Source organism: Oryzias melastigma, linkage group LG23, assembly GCF_002922805.2.
Source record: "Oryzias melastigma strain HK-1 linkage group LG23, ASM292280v2, whole genome shotgun sequence".
In the NCBI taxonomy this organism is placed as follows: Eukaryota; Metazoa; Chordata; class Actinopteri; order Beloniformes; family Adrianichthyidae; genus Oryzias; species Oryzias melastigma.
The window spans coordinates 19,927,935-19,948,015 of NC_050534.1; the positions used below are offsets into that span (position 1 = coordinate 19,927,935).

The following is a 20,081-nucleotide window of genomic DNA, read 5'->3' on the forward strand; positions in this document are numbered from 1 at the left end:
GTTAACATAGGCCTCAAGATAACATAAGCCTCAAGCTAACATAAGCCTCGAGCTAACTTTAGCTTCAAGCTAACATAAGCCTCAAGCTTACATTAGCCTCAAGCTAACATAAGCCTCAAGCTGACATTAGCCTCAAGCTGACATAAGCCTCAAGCTGACATTAGCCTCAAGCTAACATTAGCCTCAAGCTAACATTAGCCTCAAGACCTTTTTCAACCAGCAACATAACTTGTGGTCTACTTTTTTGGTCCTTGTGAGAACTCGAGCAGCAGAGTTCTTAATAAGCTGCAGTTTCCTGATGGACTTTTTTTTTTCTCAAAACCAGATATATTAAAGGCAACGAGGGGTTAACGTGATGGTGGACTGATTTGACAAAGCTGTGATGATGATGATGTTAGCCAGTCGTGGTTAAAGAAGTGTGACATCAGTGTTAATTAGAATATTAGTAATTGACTAAAATTACTATAAAGACTGGAAGATAATTCTGTCATTCAAGCCTTGGCTGTTGCCATGGCAACTGTGTAGGGGTTTTCTATAGTCAGTATTTGTTTGCAACGAGACATGAAAAAGAGCATTGTGGGCATGACCTTTGACCTTTATAAAGGGCAGCATCTTAAGATAAAATATGAACTTTACAAAAAAAAAATGATTGCACATTTTTATTCCCACTTGATTTTTAGGACCTACTCTGATGAAAAAGGTATTTTTGGTGTTTTTAACATGTTCTTGTGGAATTGTTTTAATGATAGAGCACATATATAAAGAAAATTGGCCTTAAAATTGCATTTCTGAGTATTTATTTATTCAAATTTTCATTAATCAGGAGCAGATAAATTGTATTGCATTTCCTTTATATTGGCGTATTTATTTGTAGAAAAGTTTGAAATCTCGTACAAATTACGATTAATCGGCAGCTCAATTAATCGAAACATTTGTTGACCGATTTATTGATTTCTATTGTGAGGATCTAACCTGATTAATCTGTCTGAGTCAGAATTGAATCGGTAAACTAAATCACTGCTATCTGTTTCCTAACAACAGAGAAAAGCTCTGTCATCCATGAGGACATAATGAAAAGATTCGCGCCGACAGAAGTAAACCAGACGGTTCATTCGGCCGCTCGGCTCATAAACATCAGCTCCTCTTTATTCCAGAGCAGATGCCCTCGTGATGATCTCTTCCTTCGTCTGAAGTGACTGCCGCTGATATTGAATGTTAGCCGCTGTCGGCTCGGTGCCCGCCCGTTAGAGTGGCAGCGGGGACAGAGAACAGAGCGGCGCTGCATTTCTGAGCGACGTGGAAAATTCCCCACTCGCTTCACACTCTGATGTGTGGAGAGGCCTGCTGAGCATCAACCGCAGATTTCTGATTCGGTCTTCAGCTGAAGCTTTTGTCTATTTCATCTGACCTTTGATCCTCTGTTTAAGGTGGACTCATTGTGATGCTAATCTTGACACTTTTGATATTTTATAGCCGATCTTTACAGCTACACCTGTCAACTGGTAATGTGTTGATAGTAGAAGGTGCTGGTTTATGTTGCCGCAATAAAACTTTTTATATTTTGTTTATAATTTAAAAATAAAGGTAGTCTGTTTGTACGTGTTAATAAACAGCAGAGCTTTAGTCTCATGCTAATGTGCTCGCTTCATTTGAGGTAACACATTTAAAGCCTTTCAGTTTTGAAACCAATCTTTTTTTGTGGGAATTATACTTTTTAACATTTCTTGTAAACAATAGTTTTCCATTAAAAAAAAAGAGTAACTAATGACCTGAATCTATGTCGTCGGGTTAAGAAAATGGATGTTTTCAGGAGTGTTTTATTAAAGCAGTTTTTTGTGTTCGTAGGAAACGTATTTAGGAGTCTACTTCATGTCGTCCACTGAGCTCCTGCAGAACAGTTCAGTCCTCTCGGTTCTTCTCTTCCTGGCTTTGGTCCTGCAGAGGACTTTCCTTCAGGCCTCCTACTACGTCACCATAGAAACGGGCATCAACCTGCGTGGAGCTCTGCTGGTGAGTAAAAAAATATCCAATTAAACACATTTGCTCTGCTTGTGAAGACATGGAATGGACTCGATAGAAAGAACTAAAGAGGAGTTCAGAAAACAGATGGGTTTTGAGTTCATAAGCAACACAACTGTTTAAACTATTTCAAAAAAGAAACAACAAACTCAACAATCTCCATTTTTTATTTTTTTTAGCTGTCAGCAAAACGAACTTCAATTGAAATTAGATTTCTCCTTAATTGTTTACTGTATTCCAGGAAATGCTGAAGCGTTTTACTATGGATGAAGCTATCTCTGCATTGTTTACAGCCTCAGTATCGGAAAGGAAGGAGAGATTGTATCTAAGAACCTTCTCTGAGAGGCTTTCTGCAGTTTGGTTTGTGTATCAGTTCTACTGAATCAATCATGCAGTTCTTCCGGTGAAAATGGACACTAATGAGTGGATTTTCTTTACATGCTGGTCTGGTATTGGACTATTAAGATGCAGCTCAGGACAGATTTATTTAGAACATTTCTTTATACCTCAGAAGAAGCAACAAAGCTTTAAAGATATTATGAAGTTGTTTATTACTTAAAAAGCATATTTTTTGCCAAACTTGCAGAGTTTTGAGCCTGGCTTCAATTGAATTATAATATATTCTGACCTGAAAGAAATTTATTGTGTTCACACAGTCGTGAGAACAAACGTCTTGCTTCTTCTCTGAACGTCTCCCTGCAGTCGTCTTTTAGTTAAGTATATGTTGTGCGATGAAGCATCACTATCAGCGTGAAACTCTCGTCTGGTCGTGGCAGCAGAGGTCGTTAGATGTACAATAATACTGCTTTGATTGGTGTTTTCATAGGGTTATACAGTGGGTAAAAAGTTGAGAGGTCTGTAATTTTCATCGTATGTATACCTCAACTATGAGAGACAAAATGAGGGAAACATTCAGAAAATAACATTGTTTTGGTGAAAAATAAGTATTTGGTTAATGACAAAAGTTCATGTCAATACTTTGTTCTATCCTCTTTGTTGGTAAAAACAGCAGTCAAACGTTTTCTGTAAGTCTTCCCAAACTGCTGGTATTTTGGTCCATTCCTCCATGCAGATCTCCTCTAGAGCAGTGATGTTTTTTGGGCTGTCGCTGGGGAACACAGACTTTCAACTCCCTCCAAAGATTTTCCATGACATCTGGAGAATGGCTAGATCACTCCAGGACCCTGAAATACTTCCTATGCAGATGTCCCTCGTTATCCGAGCCTGATCATTCTGAGATCTTGGGGGGAGCTCCAGATGGAGGGAGATTATCCGTGCTCTTCTTTGTCTTCCATTTCCTAAGAAGTGATTTCTGCTTACCTATAACAGATTTAGTCTTCCCAGTCTGGTGCAGGTCAACCGTTTTGTTTCTGGTGTCCTCTGACAGCTCTGTGGTCTTGGCCGTAGTGGAGTTTGGAGTGCGACTGTTTGAGGACAGGTGTCTTTTATATAGATAACCAGTTCAAACAGGTGTCATTAATACAGGTAAGAAGTGGAGGATGGAGAATCCTCTTACAGAAGACGTTAGTCAGAAATCTTGCTTGTTTTTAGGTGACCATAACATTTTTTTGTCATTTTGTCTCTTGTAGAGAATTTATTTGTTCTCTTTGTTGATGACAATCATTTCTTTTGCTTGGTAGTGAATGAAAACGATTGAAGTGAAGTGGTATTTTCCATCCTGATTACTTGATTAAAGTCTAAAAAGAAATATTCACTCAGAAGTTCATATTTTAGACTTTATATTTTATAATTAAAATGTAATTTTATTTCTAATCCTTACTTGTAAATATACTCTTAATCACCATGGGAGGCTCTTAGTTTCATTGTGCAAGAAAATTCAGATTTTGAATCTTGGTCTTTCTGGGAAAAGCTTTAAAAGATGTAGATCTAAAATGTTCACTGATGCTTGTTTGGGTATTTAAAAGTTTTATCACATATAAACATGGTCTACATTTTAATTTTTTTTGTATTTTCTAGGCAATGATCTACAACAAAATCCTCCGTCTGTCCACCTCCAACATGTCCATGGGGGAAATGACGCTCGGGCAGATCAACAACCTGGTTGCCATAGAAACCAACCAGCTGATGTGGTTCCTGTTCCTCTGCCCTAACCTGTGGGCGATGCCTGTGCAGGTAGACCCGTTAATGAGGAGGCGATGAACACCTGGACGGGGAGCGTGCGGCTACAGTCTGTTCTGTGTCTGCAGATTGTGATGGGAGTGATCCTGCTCTACTACCTGCTGGGCTGGAGCGCTCTGGTGGGGGCTTCAGTCATCGTTCTGCTGGCTCCAGTTCAGTATCTGATCGCCACAAAGCTGGCGGACACGCAGAAAAACACACTAGTAAGAAAAAACTTTATCAACTTTCTATTTTTAAGCCTTTAATGGGCCTAAAACTTTTTGTCTACTTTTGAATTCACGTCTGTATTTGCTTAATTGGTCTCATTATAATCAGCACAACCTCTCCTATGTGACACTTGATTTATTTGGTCATTTTTCCATGTTGCATTCACACACTAGACAAAGATTATGCAAAAACAGACAGAAAAACTGAATTTATTTTGCTGTGGAAACCCAAAAAATGTTTAACTAACTGTTTTTATAAGATAGAGTAAAAGTTTTAGGTGTAATTTCATAAAAACAACAAGAACACATTTTCTCAACAAACTAATAAATATATTTTTGAATGAAAATTAAAAGAAATCTTGGTGAAATTGACAGGTTCCTTAGGGCTACATAAGTATAAAGAGTTTCTGTTGATAGAGGAAAATCCCAGACCTCACAGTCCAATGATGTGGTCGTTCTAAAGTGGCTGTACTTCAGTCTGCAGGTGTGGCTCCAGCTACCAGGCAGCCCAAAAAATAAGATTTTTTCTCCTAACAACACGGCTGTCCTTTTGACTTTTTCTGTTTTGTTTGTTTGATCCATGTGGATTTTAGGTGTGAGTCGTCTCTTAACTTCTCGCCTCCCAGGTCTAATTTCAGGTCTAATTTTTAGACTATGCCGCTTGAAGTTCTAGAATTTTTACGTTGGTCCTCGTCACAAAAAATCAGTTTTCTCATTGTTGGATTTCTAACAGCAGACAGCTCTGTTAGGCTCCGCCCCCCACAGCGGGTTCTCTGCTCTGTGTTGCAGCTCAGATTGATTTTTGTCTTTCACCTTATTTATTAAAATAAAAGATTTCTTTTGTCCAAAAACTACAAATATGTTTTTATAATCTCTCTTTAAATCAATGAAATGTAAATCACAGAATAGATTTAAATGTTTATCTGGATGGAGTTTTATTTTGATGATCTCACAGCTGCACAGCTTTCAGAGGGTTGAACATCAGTAGTGTTTGGGTTCTTTCAACTACCGTAAATCTTCAACCATTTAAGCACTTAACATTAATCCTTGCAGATTCTGAAGTGGAGAAAAACAACTTTCCTAATATGAAAAGCTGATTTTCAAACGAGCGGAGTTACTTTCATCGTGGAAGGCGTGTTATTCAGATGTCGCCAGACATTGTCAGTGTTAAAGGGTCAAGTGTGGTTTGTGAAGAACAGTTAATACAAAAATAAAAAAAACACACAGTGTTGATGTTTCTTTGTCACAGGGTTAAAAATATAGATGAAACTTGTTATGTTGGATTATATATGTTTTTAGACTGTAGAACTGGACACTACACTGTTCTCTCTTGGTTAAACATTTGTAGTAAAATAAATCCAGGATTATAGAATGATTTGATCGCATTATTTTAGATTTGGAGATTGATTGACAAAGGTCTCCATGAAAGATGAACCCCGATGTAGCCAGGGACCATTCAGTTAAGGTCTAAAGTTTGAAATTGTAACATGGTGTGAAGTATTAAAGAGCTTAACTACCTTCTGAGAAGGTCTAAAGTGCTTTACTCAGTGATAGTGGCTCCGCTGCCGAACACTAGCGCCAACGTAAAACCATCAGGACCAATTTGGTGTTCGGTTTCCTGTCCAAGGACACCTCGACAGATGAGCGGTCAGGACAGGAACCGAACCTTCGGTATTCCAATCAGAGGTCGAGCCTCTTCACCACAGCAGCCAAGGGAGCAGAAGAGGAAAAACTTTTATTCCTGAAAGCTTTCATAATGAAGCATGGTGGTGGGAGCTTCATGTCGTGACCAAAAATTTGGTTCTTGATCTTTTGTAAGTAAAAAACAAAAAGGTAACTTTTCATAAACATGGACGAAGATCTAGGAGTCTCAGTGAGACCTTTGAACTCAATCCTGTTGGGAGTCTGGAGAATTTTGGATGATCGATGAAAACAGAAGTCTGCACACTAAAAAACCACTGAAGGTTCCAGATAAACCTGCAGATGGTTCCTGTCTGAAGAGCTTTTGTCATTTTGTTTTGCTAAATGCGATCAGTCAGTAAATTCTGCATTCTGTTCAGGAAACACGCCTTGATTGACAGCTGATCAGGACGAAACACAATGCACTATAAAAAAAAAAAAAAAAAATTAAAATTGCTCTGAAGAAAAATGTGCATAAAAGAGACGGCAAAACATGAACTCCAAATACTTTGGAACACTGTGTGTAAAAATAATAGTTTTAGTTTTTAGATAAAAAAAACAAAAAATGTTGTTTATGACAGATTTAAAAAGGGAGGATGTTATGTAACTCAACAGAAGATAAGTAGAAACTATACATTTATAGTGCTGCAATGTGATTAATTAATTAATTGTGACCTGTAATTAATTAATATATTTTTATTGCAATTATTTTTAGCCTTTTATTGCTGTAAAAAATAGTTTTCGTATATTTTCATTTAAACTCATGACTGTCAAAGATCAAATTACAACCAAATAACTTTTATGGTTTTCCTTTAATATAACAGATTTTGAACCTTTACTTTTACACTAACCAGAGGTTTTTTTTATCTTGAAGAATTAAGAAAAAACAATACAAAAGAACAAAAACAGTGTATTGTTTTCTAGCATTTTTTTTCTAAAATGTTTTGTTTTTTTCATTTCTGTTTCTGTAATTTTGTTTTGTTTGCTAAAACTTAATGCTGTTTTTTAAAAATATTTGTTTTGATTTTTTTAAATTGTTGCAATCTTTAAAATGTTTTAACTTCTATTGATTTGTTGATGTCAGAATGTGGTGGAGGAGGACCCAAATGCAAGAGACCAGGCTTTATTTAATAAATAAACCGAAACATGACGAAAACCGTAGAGAAACAAAAATAGTGACCGAACAAAACAGAGGAGACGACCCGACACAGAAGAACAGAAAATCTGAGACTTAAATACTCCAGATGTGGATGATTTAACCTGGAACTGGTATGACTGACAACAAAATTCGGAACACTCGAAACAAAGGTACAGAACCCTTACAGTACCCCTCCCCAAAGGGGGAGATCCCAGATGCCCAAAACCCTAGGAGCTCAGATTCCAAGATCAGATTTTTGAAAAACAACATAAACTTAAAAACTTCCTGTAAAAACTTGATAACAAACATAATTTTTTTACAAACTAGGACTAAACTAGTCTTTATATTTGTCTTCATTGTGACGGTATTACAATGTTTGCTTCAGGAACACTCCACAGACCGACTGAAGAAAACCACAGAGATCCTGAAGGGCATCAAGCTGCTGAAGCTGTACGCCTGGGAGGACATCTTCTGCGGCAGCGTGGAGGACACCAGAGGCAAAGAGCTCACCAGCCTCAAAACGTTTGCTTTCTACACGTCAATGTCCAGTAAGACCGAACCAACACGCTCGTCGGAATCGCTTCTCCTGTTTTGAACTTGTCTCAATTCTGTGTGTGCAGTCTTCATGAATGCTGCTATTCCCATCGCTGCTGTTCTCGCGGTACGTCCTCTTTACCCTTTGACGAGACATTTGAGAACTGGACTGAATGACCCCTCCCCCCTCCGGAGTTCCAAACAGGAAGTAACCGCTGGGTCTGCTAATCCTCCAGACTTTTAATGAGAAATAAACAACTAATAGTTTTTCTTGATAATTTTCATATTTTTTATGATATTTTTTCTGGAGAGTTATTCAAGGTTTAAATTGTCCAATCAGATTCCATGTTTGAAACGTTTGACAGATTTCATGTCACTCCTGATTGGTTACCATAGAAACTTTGACTCAGACGACTCGGACCAATCACTGCTTACTGACGTTTTCTGGTTTCAACATGACAAAAAAAAAAGGCGACTGAAGTGACTTCCTCTCGTTAGACTGGAAAATATGGATGACGTCACACCCACTCTGTCCAGTTCTCAGATACAGTCAATGATCCTACCTCATTTCTAAACCTATTTGATAGTATTCAAAATGCCGCGTTCCTCTCTCGCAGACGTTTGTGACGCATCACTTCCTGAATAAAACCGGCCCCACGTCGTCGGAGGCCTTCGCCGCTCTGGCGCTGTTCCACATCTTAGTGACGCCGCTCTTCCTGCTCTCCACTGTCGTCCGGTTCGCCGTCAAAGCTCTGGTCAGGTGAGACCAAACCAGGAAAACCAGCCAGCGACGGCGGCAGGGAAACGCTGGGATTCTAACGGTTTCTCCTCAGTGTCCAGAAGCTCGGCGAGTTCCTCCAGAGCGACGAGATCGGAGACGACAGCTGGAGAAACGGAGACATTTCAATCTCCTTGAATGCAGGAAAGAAGCACATGGGAATGGTCAGTATGACTGAAACCAGATCTGGGTTTAGTTTCTAGCTTCATCAGGGGTTATTTTTAATCTTTGAAGTCCAGCTACCATATTTCTTTTATATATTTTCAAAGTGTTCCCAGTGGTCTTTTAATTATGACGTTTTTAGCCAAAATTGGCACATAGCAACACCGCCACCATAAAAAACTGTAATATTTTATACTCCTTTTACTTTTGAAATTTGCACACATTGGTTCATTTCAAAATAAAACTCTTGCACAAAAAGATGCTGCAGCTTTTCTTATTTTAAGATTGTAAGACAGTAGAACATGATGTTTTTTTTTTATCATTAGGATTTTTTCCTTTTTAGTCTAAAATATAAACAACATTTTGTTAGAATCTATTTATTAAAAAAAACTCAAAACATTTAGAATAATCTGAGCTTTTTATTTTCATTTTCCAAGATCTGAGACACAAAACACACATCTCTAAATCATTTTCAATCATTTTAAACTGCATTTCTTCAAGAGGTTAACCACTTTATTGTAATTTACCAAAATATTACAACATTTGGAGTCTGTCATTTGACTATTATTTAAAAACACAAATTTAAAGAACATTTCTACAGAATTTCTCACAGTAAATTACACTTAGTTCTTTGACATGTTAAAATCTAAGCAGAAATAACTAAACTTTAATAACAAATCAATTGATGTCATTTTTATTTAAGCTAAAGAGCCACAATAAAGAGATAAAACCTAACTTGTGATGAAATGCTGGAACAACAACTTTATTTATTCACTTTATTCATTGAAATACTACAGGACCAATTTGAACTTTAGTTTTTTTATTTTACCGTCCCAGTGAATTAATATCGATTAACCTTGTTGCTCTTAATAACTACAGTTCACAGCGATTTATGTCTTCCATGTCTAATAATAACAATATAAAGTGGCAGCGGTGGGACTGTAAGCTCAGAGGTTACGTCGTCTTCTCCCTCAGGAGCGAAACCGGACGCAGGAAAGTTGTGTGTTTATTAGTAAAAGCTAACGTGAAATCTCTGTACCCCCCCCCTCCTCTTTTTTGATATCAAGACCAAAGCCATCAACAGGAAGCAGCCGATGCGCTACCAGATGGACAACTACGAGCAGCCAAGCAGGCGGCAGATGAGGCCCACGGAGACAGAGGATGTGGCCGTGAAGGTCAGAGGTCGAGGAGCGGAAGTACAGAAAAATCATTTTAAGACAAAGCAAAATGATTACATAAATACCTGAACAAGAGCATCTTTCTGTGCAGATGGAGTTCAGACCAAAGAGTGAAATATTTGTTTATGCTAGTTTGTAAGACAAGACAAGCATGAGCTAAATGAGATATTACACCAAGGAACTGACAGTTAAAGATATATTAATAAATAAAGAATAAAGCGAAAAATAGTTTACTTTAACGGCAGAATTTTAGCTCCTGTCTGTATCAGCTGATTCATGTAAACATTGAAGAGAAACAATATGTCAAAGAGCGCGTGTTATTTAGGCGACGTCGCAGTAGTTAAAGGGTTAATAATAGTGCTAAATTTAAGTGAGTTTGATCAGGAAGCAACTTAAAGATTCAAACTGATAATAAATGCTAATATTAAAGTTACATCTTAGTTTAAATGCCCTCACATCTGACGGCTGTGTCACACAGCCACTATGTTCATTTTGTGCATATTGCACCAGGTAAAATTGGTCAAACGTGAATATATATATACGTGGTAAAAGTGACAAAAGTTGTGGTCTTTCGATTTTCATAGATGTATTACGACATTGAAACCACAGAAGAGCTATGAATAAACCTTGCAAAGATCACGTACACCCGCGCCTCATTGAAGTTCTTCACTTCGACATTCAGGGTCCTGGGCAGAAATCATATCTATTCAGCACCATGGACAGTACCCACGCGGGTCACTGCAGTGCTTTGTTTTAATGCATGTGTCAAAGTCAAGGCCCGGGGGCCAGATCTGGCCCACGGGGTAATTATATTCGGCCCTCCAGATCATAACATGATATTATTATCATTAACGGCCCAATGTTATCTTGCTAACATATTGAAGCTCATGCTGCCACAAACGATTATTTTAATAGGCGACTAATCACCGATTATTTTCTCCGATTAGTCGACAAATCGGGTCATGCGAAAAAGTGGATGTAAAGCACACATCTTAACTGTCACTACCTTTAAAATAACTAAAAACTAGATATATAGGATTACCTGTGATAATGTTAGTGTGAATGCTGTAAGCTGAATTTGGCAGCTGAAGATGCTGAAATTGATAGTTAAAAACGCTGATGCTGATAGCTGAAATCACTGAAGCTGATAGCCAGCTGAAATATTAGCTAAACTCAAAATTAGCGTAAAAAACTGAAAAAAATCTATATTACCCAAAACAGCTAGCATATAGTGTAAATATTAGCTTAATTCCAAAATAGCATGAAAAACTGAAAAATTCCCAAATTAGCCAAAACAGCTAGCATGTAGCTGAAATATTAGATAAATTCCAAAATAGCCTTAAAAACCGAAAAATCCTAAATTAGCCAAACTAGCTAGCATGTAGCTGAAATGTTAACTAAACTCCAAAATACCCTAAAAAACTGAAAAAAAATCCTAAATTAGCCAAAATAGCTAGCATGTAGCTGAAATATTATCTAAACTCCTAGTAGCCTAAAAATCTGAATAAATGCCAAAATAGTCTAAAAAGCTAACAGGATTCCATTTTGACTTTCAACTTTACTACACTGCAACTCCATTTAATATAAAGTAACGACAAAATTTGTCGTTGAGTATTTTAATAGTCGATTAGTCGTCGATTAGTCGACTAATCATGTCAGCTCTAATTGAAGCAACACCGCGATGATGGAGGCTGAAAGATCAGTTTCTTTTATTTTTCAAAAATCTTTCCTTTCTACGCCGCAGTTGTAAATCTGGATGTTGTTCTTAATCTGTCCTGCCTGGATAAATAAAGGTTAAATAAAACCAACCAATGTTAATAAATAGTTTGTTAAAGAATCTTATTCTGAAAGGTTACAGGAAGTAGTGAGGGAATTAGGGCACAAAAAATGTTGAGTTTAAATCTCTGCACATTGTAAAGAAAATTAAATGGAAATTGTTGGTCTTAACTTTTGATGTTTAGTAAACAATTGTTTCAATGAAAACTGATCTTTTCTGAAAGAATTCAGCAGAATCTAAGACAAAATGCTGCATCTAGTGAACTACAGCAGAAGGGATGAACATTAAACGTCTCGCCTTTTGGCTCTATGACCCGAGTTTGGATGCTTCTGCGTGTGTGAGAGACCTTCGTCTTTTGTCAGGAAGTGTAGAATTCACACGAGAATTTGTTGGCCCTGAAGGGTCTTGTGAAAGTCTCGGTCCTGCAGGCCGAACACCCCCCCATCGCAGACTCATCCCTGTGGAGGAGCTCCACTGTCACAGTCATCGCAGTTAAAACCAGCCTGTCTTTCCCATGAAATGTCGTTTTATTTTGAAGGAGACCTTGATTTGTAAAGGTTCTGATTTTGAGAACTTTGATTCAACTTGATTTTCTGTTGAAAAATGAACTTTTTCTTTTAGGCAAAAAGATAAAGAAACAAAAATGACATTAATTCATGAAGAATCAATGATTAATATAATTAAATATGAACATTTTATGGAATATAAAATTCAGTTAAGACATTATTTAGGGAAATGTTCTAATAAAACTGATATTATTTCAACAAAATATATTAATTCAAACTCAAATTGCCCACAAATTGTGTATTTCTGTTTCTGAGGCTCTGTTGACACCTTTAACTTTATTTAAATAACTTTATTTAAATGGATAATATTTTAAAGAACAACCAAAAAGATAAGAATTACAGTTCTGAAATGCTAAAGTCCAACCAAACTTAGGTTCTGTCTTCGATTCTCAAGAGGATCTGAAAAAAAAACTTTATTTTGTCCAGGAGAGTCTTCATTTATAACAGTTTTTGTAGTTTTAACATGGACAGAATTGAAATGAAGGCATAAAGTTTTTGTCATTTTAGATTTCCTGTATTTCCTGTCTTAGAGCCACAGAGGTTAGCTTTGTTTCCGGTTTTCTTTATTTTTGGATTCTTTTTAGCTCTTCAGTATTATTTTCTACAACTTCCTGAAAGATTTATTGTTTGTGATTGTACAAAAATGAACATATTTATGTGTTGACTCCCTATTTTCTCTGTCACTACTCCTCTTCAGCTCCTTCTTTTGTCTTTCAACTGCATTCATCTTTTTTTAGAAGTTTGTTTTTAGTTTTTTTTTTCTTTAATTTAAATGAATTTTATTTTGAAAGTCCTCCACATTCATGAATCCATCTGATCATCTCCATCTCAGCTGCTGAAAAGCCTTAAAAGGCTGTTTTGAACGTCTCCGTGTCCTGATTTCTTCTGGGGATCTGTGACATGTGAAGCGGAGGAAGCAGAGCTGAGGGGGATTGTCAGATAAAATAAACAGAAAATAAACATGTAAAACACAACAGATGGGAGTAAAGTAAACAGAGTTTCAGCAGGAAGCAGGGACTGAACACAGAGGACTGCAGAACGTTTTCCTTTGCTGCTCAGCGTCCTGGACTTCTGCAAAAACTGTTCAGATGACTGTTTTAGCTCTGATATTTGGTTCTTTTATTGATTTTACTTTGGTCCCCATGCAGATTATTTCACTTTTTTTTATCTTTGTAAGATATTAAATGTTAGATATTTTGGATAATATCTACTAGGGGTATGTGTTAACAAGAGTCTGGCATTACAATATGTATCACAATACACATCTCATAATAAGATAAGTATCACGATACAGATCTCATGATACGTCATGTATCAAGATGCACATCTCAAGATACAATTTATAACACAATACACATCTCATGATACAATTCGTATCACGATACACATCTCATGATAAGATAAGTATCACGATACACATCTCATGATAAGATAAGTATCACGATACCCATCTCATGATACGTCATGTATCAAGATGCACATCTCAAGATACAATTTATAACACAATACACATCTCATGATAAGATAAGTATCACAATACACATCTCATGATACGATGTGTATCACAATACACATCTCATAATAATATAAGTATTACGATACACATCTCATGATACGATATGTATCGCGATACACATCTCTTGAGATAATACGTATTTTTTCCAACATGAATTAACCCACTTATTCAAAAGAAAAATTAATGATTTATTTATTTGTTCTTAGTGAAATTATCAAAGGATTAAAACAAAATAAAGAAGCATTTACGATTTAAAGATGGATTCTCAATGTAACATGAAAAAAACTGGCGGAATGAAAGGTGTGTTTTCTGTTTGTGTGAATGACTTACAGACTGTTTTTTTACTGACTGCACTAAAGTGTGAAAACAAAAGTTAACTCTGTTAAAGTTCAAAGCATCATTGATTATTCCCAAAAAATGACTAAAAAAATTCCTAATCTGAGCTAAAAGTGAAGTTTTTGTGCTTTGCTGTAACTTAAATCCAGTTAGAATTTCATTAGAGAGGTTATTTAGAACTGAGTGGGCAACTTAACCTGTTTGTCTGTTTGTGAGCAGGTGAGTAACGGATCCTTCACCTGGGGAAACAACCTGCTGACGCTATCGGACATCAACATCCGCATCCCCACAGGTACAACCAGGCAGGAAGTGTTTCACTAATGACTTTCTGTTACAACACTCTGACATGAAACCAATGCACACGTGTCTGAGATATCCAACAGAACTTTTGAAAGTATTATGGGATGGCCAAACAGTCCACAACTTGGTGGCCATTTTTTGGGAAATTGTGAGATTTGGCAAATTTCTAGTTTTACCACGGTGGGGAAAGTGACACTTCTGTTTGTCCTAGTCTCACAAAGTTTCACAGACATGCCGCCAGCATCAGTCTACAACCACCACAGAAGTTTCATTGACCTTTGACCTTGGGAAGAGGCCGCCATCTTTAATTTTCTTTTTTTAAAAAGGACCTGAAGTATCAGCTACAATTGAAAACTCATCCTAGGGATTCTGATTGATTGTCTTGTTACTTCTCAGGCAACTGTTGCGATCTTAGCAAGCTCTCACACACTGTATCGGAATATCGCAAAAAGGGCATCCATGAGTTATCTGGCTCAAACTGAGCAAAACAATGTAAGATCAAATATAACAATGTTACAATTGGGGTCGTGGTAAATAAAATCTGCAAAAAATCTTCTGACCCAGCTAAAAAATGTAATTTGGAAAAAAACAATTGGAATCCACAAGCAAAATAAATAAGCATATGTTGGGGATATCCTAAGGACGTTTTGAAATGATTACGGGATGGCCAAACGACAAACGGCTTGGCGGACATTCTGTGTAAAAATCTGAGGTTTGGCGAATTTTATGTATGGGAAAATAAAACCTTTTTATTCTAGCGATTTTCATGAAATTTCACACAAAGGGTGCCAGCTTAGCTCTACAACAACCGCTGGCCACCATTTGAATTTTCACAAAAAACACTGTTGGAACCAGCTAATCCAAAACTCATCCCACAGATTTTCATCGATTGTTTCCAAACTTCTCGGCATCGTTGGTAGAATATTGGTGGAAAAATGTTGCATTTCTAAACCGTAGATTTTGAACGGCGTACCTGTGGCAAGCTTGCAAAAGTGGCTTCATCGTGTTACCTGTGTATTTTTTCATGCTGTGAATTTTTGTTTACATCAGGTGTATATTTGTATAAACCCCTTTTGTTTTGGAGGCTAAATTTTATTTATTTTGAAGATTCAGCTTTTTACTTGCAGTACAGCAACAGTCAGATGATCCCTAGGTCAGTTTATGGAGAGAAAACGTACATTTATGTTCACGACGGTGACCAGAGAAATGGCCCTTTGGGTTGTTTTGTTAGAAAAATGCTTCTTCTTTCAATTAAAACCCCTTTTTTTTAAAGAAAAAGTAGATGAAGAACAATTTTGTGTTTGGTTTCTCAGGTCAGCTGACTATGATTGTTGGTCAGGTGGGTTGTGGGAAATCCTCTCTGCTGCTGGCCATGCTTGGCGAGATGCAAGCGATTGATGGAGTCGTCTACTGGAGCAAGTAAGTCACTAAAAGCAGATATTACAGATTTCTGTTTCTGATTTCTTCTTCTGTTTGATTTTGGAAGTTATGAAGGGTTTGCAGAATACATGCTAAAAAAGATCCACATTTCTTTCTGTCATCTCCATATTTTACCAGTGAAAAGAGGTCAGTCTGGATTGAAAAGTCTCATATTTGTAGAGATCCAATTTGATGAAAATTGTGTTTTTGACATGTTGTTGTTGCATTTTTCTGATGGTGGACGACGGAGTATTTCTTAAGTCAGTGTCAATGAAGCAGTAAGCAGATAGGAAAGATAAACCAGAGGCGGGGTCCACAGCCAAGACAAGCCAGAGGCGAGGTCCACAGCCAAGGTTATCCAGAGGCGTGGTCCACAGCCAAGACAAGCCAGAGGCGAGGTCCACAACCAAGATGAGCCAGAGGCGAGGTCCACAGGCAAGATGAGCCAGAGCCGAGGTCCACAACCAAGATGACCCAGAGGCGAGGTCCACAACCAAGATGACCCAGAGGCGAGGTCCACAACCAAGATGAGCCAGAGGCGAGGTTCACAGCCAAGATGAGCCAGAGGCGAGTCCGCAGCCAAGATGAGCCAGATGTCTGGTCCACAACCAAGGTTAGCAAGAGGCATGGTCCACAACCAAGATGAGCCAGACTCGAGGTCCACAGCCGAGGTTAGCAAGAGGCGTGGTCCACAACCAAGATGAGCCAGAGGCGAGGTCCACAGCCAAGATGAGACAGAGGCGAGGTCCACAGCCAAGGTTAACCAGTGGCAAAGCTCCACAGCCAAGATGATATAATAATATTTATTTAACAATTTCAACAATGCAACATTTTTCTTCTAAAAATGACTTCAAATATTTTTGATGGTGAACATATGAAGGGAGGGGGGCAAACAGCATGTTTGGACTACAGTGTGATGTCTTGAACTTCAATATTTACTGAATCCACTGAAACATGGCCTAAAAAGTAACCAACCGGAGCACGGCGAACTCCAACACAAATACCTAAGAGACACGGACGAAACAGGAGGATGTGAATGGTCCGGCTGACCCCCCACTGGAATGCACAAACACGATAAGTGGCATCCCACAGACATTGTTTTTGACATTTACTGCTCAAATATGTCAACTATCCTGAAGATCCTTTTGTTTTGAAAAGACCATTCTTTCAAATATCCTCTCTTAGATTTCTAACAAATAATATATATTAAGATAAACGCAGCCTAATAAGGGATAAAAGTAAGGAAACTCTCAGTTTTTAATACTAATTTGGCTGCTTTTCTGTCCAAATCTGAGACATTTAGTTGAAATAATAAGGTGCTTCCCATTTGTAATAATTTAAATCGTTTTATAGTGTTTGATCAATGAGGAAAACTTTGATTTAGACTATAAAACGAGTTTCCTGCCAAAATTCGAGGTTGTCTTTAAGCTTCTGATCTCTGTGTTTTATTGATGTTTATCTAAATTCCGCTTTTGCTGCTTTAAACCCAACTTTATTTTTCATTTCTCTGCACTGTTTCTGCCTCCTCCTCCACCGGCTTCACCTTCTGCTGTTTGACACTAACCTTCCTGTGTGTGTGTGTTCATGTGTGTGTCTTGTTGCACTCGTGCCACAACAGGCCGACTGATTGTGAGCTGGTCCACGAGGGGAACATCAGGTACTCTCTGTGCTTTTCTCCGTCTTCTCTCTCAAACTCTTCTCTGATGGTAAACTTGACTTCAATGGTTATGATATTAGTCATTAGCAACAGAACGGCTCTGAGAGTGTTAAAGGTGACGTTTCTTTTTCTGCATTTAAGGCCTATTTACTATCTTAAAACCAAAATGTTGACCTTTGTTTACTCCTGCCATCGTCTTGATTTAGCTTCTTTATTCTGAAGTGTTTTTTCCACATCTGCATGTCTGTGAGATAAACCAAAAGCCACAGAAAGGTCCTCGGAGAACCAGCCTAAATTTACATCATCAGCTGAAATATCACAGCTTTTAATGTAGAATCCGTGTGGTCAGAAAGACATTTAATGTAACTTTTTGATGGAGGTTTAACCTTTTATCCAGAAGTCTTTCTTGGTCCCTGACAACTAATAATAAACATCAGCGCTTGTAAACTGTTGAAATATTCATGTTTGGAATGACTCCCGTCTAGCTAAAAACAGTGAAAGAAAGTTGGACTTTGATTTTTTATTGGAGTTATTGGACAGAAAATGTTAAAAGTTGACAAATAATCACGTTTTGTGAAAACTGAGCACTGAGAACCAAAATAAGATCAGATAAATCCTCGTTGTGAAATGCTTTGATAGTGACAGACAGGATAACAAAACATTTGTAAGAGCAGAACTAGATCCAGGTGCTTACAAATAATAATTTAAATTGATTTAAATTGATTTCATCAATATATTTCACCAATGTTTCTCTTTCACTTTGACCGGCAAAAGAAGCACTCTATTTCGCACAGGCTTGCTCCCTCTCCCCCTTGTGCATCCTGCATCAGACGCTAGCCGCACACGAGGGAGGGATCCAAGCACGCTTTGGCTGTTCAACTGTTTCAACACATTCTCACTCCCAATTCGTCATATATGGACATATGGTTCAAGCCCCCTCCGTGTCATTTGGGGTAACCCCAACTCGTCGTTTTTCTACCACATCGGCCCGTCTTTTCGTGTTGCGTGTTATAAAGCGGCTGCTCAAACTTCTACCTATGTTAAAAACATAGCTAACGGTCTTCTAGCTATTGGGCTAAAAGCTCAGACAGCTAGATATGTTTTTAACATAGCTAGCCAACATAGCTAGTGGTCTGCTAGCTATTGGTCTAAAAGCTTGGCGCACTAACTATGTTGTAATATAGCTAGCGGTGTGCTGGCTACGCTAAAAGTGCTAACTATGCTACAAACATAGCTATAATAAAAAAATATAGCTAGCTATATTTGTAACATAGCTAGCCAACATAGCTAGTGGTCCGGTAGCTATTGGGCCAAAATCTCAGACATCTTGATGTTTTTAATATAGCTAGCCAAAGTAGCTAGTGGTCTGCTAGCTAATGGGCTAAAAGCTCAGACCGCTAGCTATGTTTGTAACACCCAGCTATGCTAAAACCGCTAATAAAGTTATAAAAATATCAATGATAAAAAATATAGCTAGTGATCTGCTATCTGTTGGGCTAAAAGCTCGGATTGATAGTTATGTCGACAAATAGCCAGCTTAACGTTGCTAGCTAACAAAGCTAGTGGTCCGCTAGTTATGGTTTTAACATAACTGTGGCATTAACATAGGTGAAAAACAGTCAAAATACCAAGATTGTTGACCGCTCAGTGAACTCATAGAGAAAATGCGTTTGTGCACATTTTTTCCTATGGGCGTGCTGCGATCGACAAGTCATAATGAAGTTGGTGAGACTCAGATGTGAGACACAGACAGGCAGTACTCTCTCTTGTCAGAGTGTGGTGTAAGAACGCCAGCTGACAGCACCACTTGTACGTGGTAAATGTGTGTTACTTACACAATACTTGGCGGTACACTTACGACACACACAACAATGTTCCACCTTCATGAGGTGACCGGACAAACGTCAAAGGAACTGCAAGACATACCTCTGCTCCCCTATAGACCCACTCCAATGAAAATTGTAGTTTTAACATGTTCTTGTAGGCTTTTTCTAGTGATAGGGGACATTTATGAAATACCTGGTAGGGTACTGGTAAGGACGGTCTCAGACCAGTACCCTAGCCCAGTACCTTAACTTGGTATTGGTGCCCCATCCTGGTACCGGTTTCACGTCCGTTACCACATCCGGTATCGCGTCCGAAGGGCTGGAGACCGACAGGTCAAAAACCCTGAACCATATGTCCATATATGACGAGTTGGGAGTGATAATGTGGAGGTACGTTGACCCAAGACCAAAACTCGATGCCCCTGCTGTTCAAATCGCGTCCAGTGTGAACGCAACTTCAGGCTTAAAGCATCATCTCTGCATTCATGAAGCCAGACAATCGTTTTCTTTGTTACCGAGGAAACGGTTGGACTTCTAGACTAGAATTAAACAAACGTTAGATTTTCTGGCTAAAGACTCCTTCACCTCCCAGAGGAGCATCAAATAGTAGACATCATTGCAGAAGAAGCCAACAAACCTCATTTTGTCAGGCAGACAGCGGCTGAAGCCCCTCCATGACCTTTCTCTGCAGGGCGGGAAGGTTAATTTGATAAGCGGTTGGCAGGTCAACACCCATGTCTCCAACATCCAGGGTTTCATAGAAAACAATCCGTTGGAGTTTATGTTTTTCAGTTCAAACCACAGAGAAGCCGACCTTTTTATCTTCAGCTTTGTGTTCTTTTTTGTGGTG

At 38.1% G+C, this 20,081-nt stretch overlaps 1 protein-coding gene and 1 long non-coding RNA gene across 8 annotated transcripts in view; one reads left to right on the forward strand and one right to left on the reverse strand.

The window, feature by feature from the left end:
• The window catches only part of abcc9 (ATP-binding cassette, sub-family C (CFTR/MRP), member 9), a 65,830-nt gene that overhangs the window by 14,722 nt on the left and 31,027 nt on the right, over positions 1-20,081 (forward strand). For 5 of the 7 annotated variants that reach the window (XR_002920479.2, XM_036210294.1, XM_036210293.1 and 2 more), the window contains 11 exons: positions 1,846-2,010; positions 3,997-4,152; positions 4,227-4,361; positions 7,568-7,730; positions 7,803-7,843; positions 8,334-8,476; positions 8,550-8,658; positions 9,724-9,831; positions 14,249-14,321; positions 15,643-15,748; positions 17,367-17,405. Coding sequence is in view for 5 of the 7 variants with exons in the window: in XM_036210294.1 (XP_036066187.1) it covers positions 1,846-2,010; positions 3,997-4,152; positions 4,227-4,361; positions 7,568-7,730; positions 7,803-7,843; positions 8,334-8,476; positions 8,550-8,658; positions 9,724-9,831; positions 14,249-14,321; positions 15,643-15,748; positions 17,367-17,405 (1,238 nt within the window). In the remaining 2 variants the exon portion in view is untranslated. The remainder of the gene's footprint in view (positions 1-1,845; positions 2,011-3,996; positions 4,153-4,226; positions 4,362-7,567; positions 7,731-7,802; positions 7,844-8,333; positions 8,477-8,549; positions 8,659-9,723; positions 9,832-14,248; positions 14,322-15,642; positions 15,749-17,366; positions 17,406-20,081) is intronic. The other 2 variants (XR_002920480.2, XM_036210296.1) reach the window with 1 other exon arrangement.
• On the reverse strand, positions 1,802-20,075 carry LOC112153299. The gene is made up of 3 exons (XR_002920482.2): positions 19,869-20,075; positions 4,257-4,334; positions 1,802-2,007 (listed from the first exon to the last, which is right to left on the reverse strand). It is a non-coding gene; the product is annotated as an uncharacterized LOC112153299 (long non-coding RNA).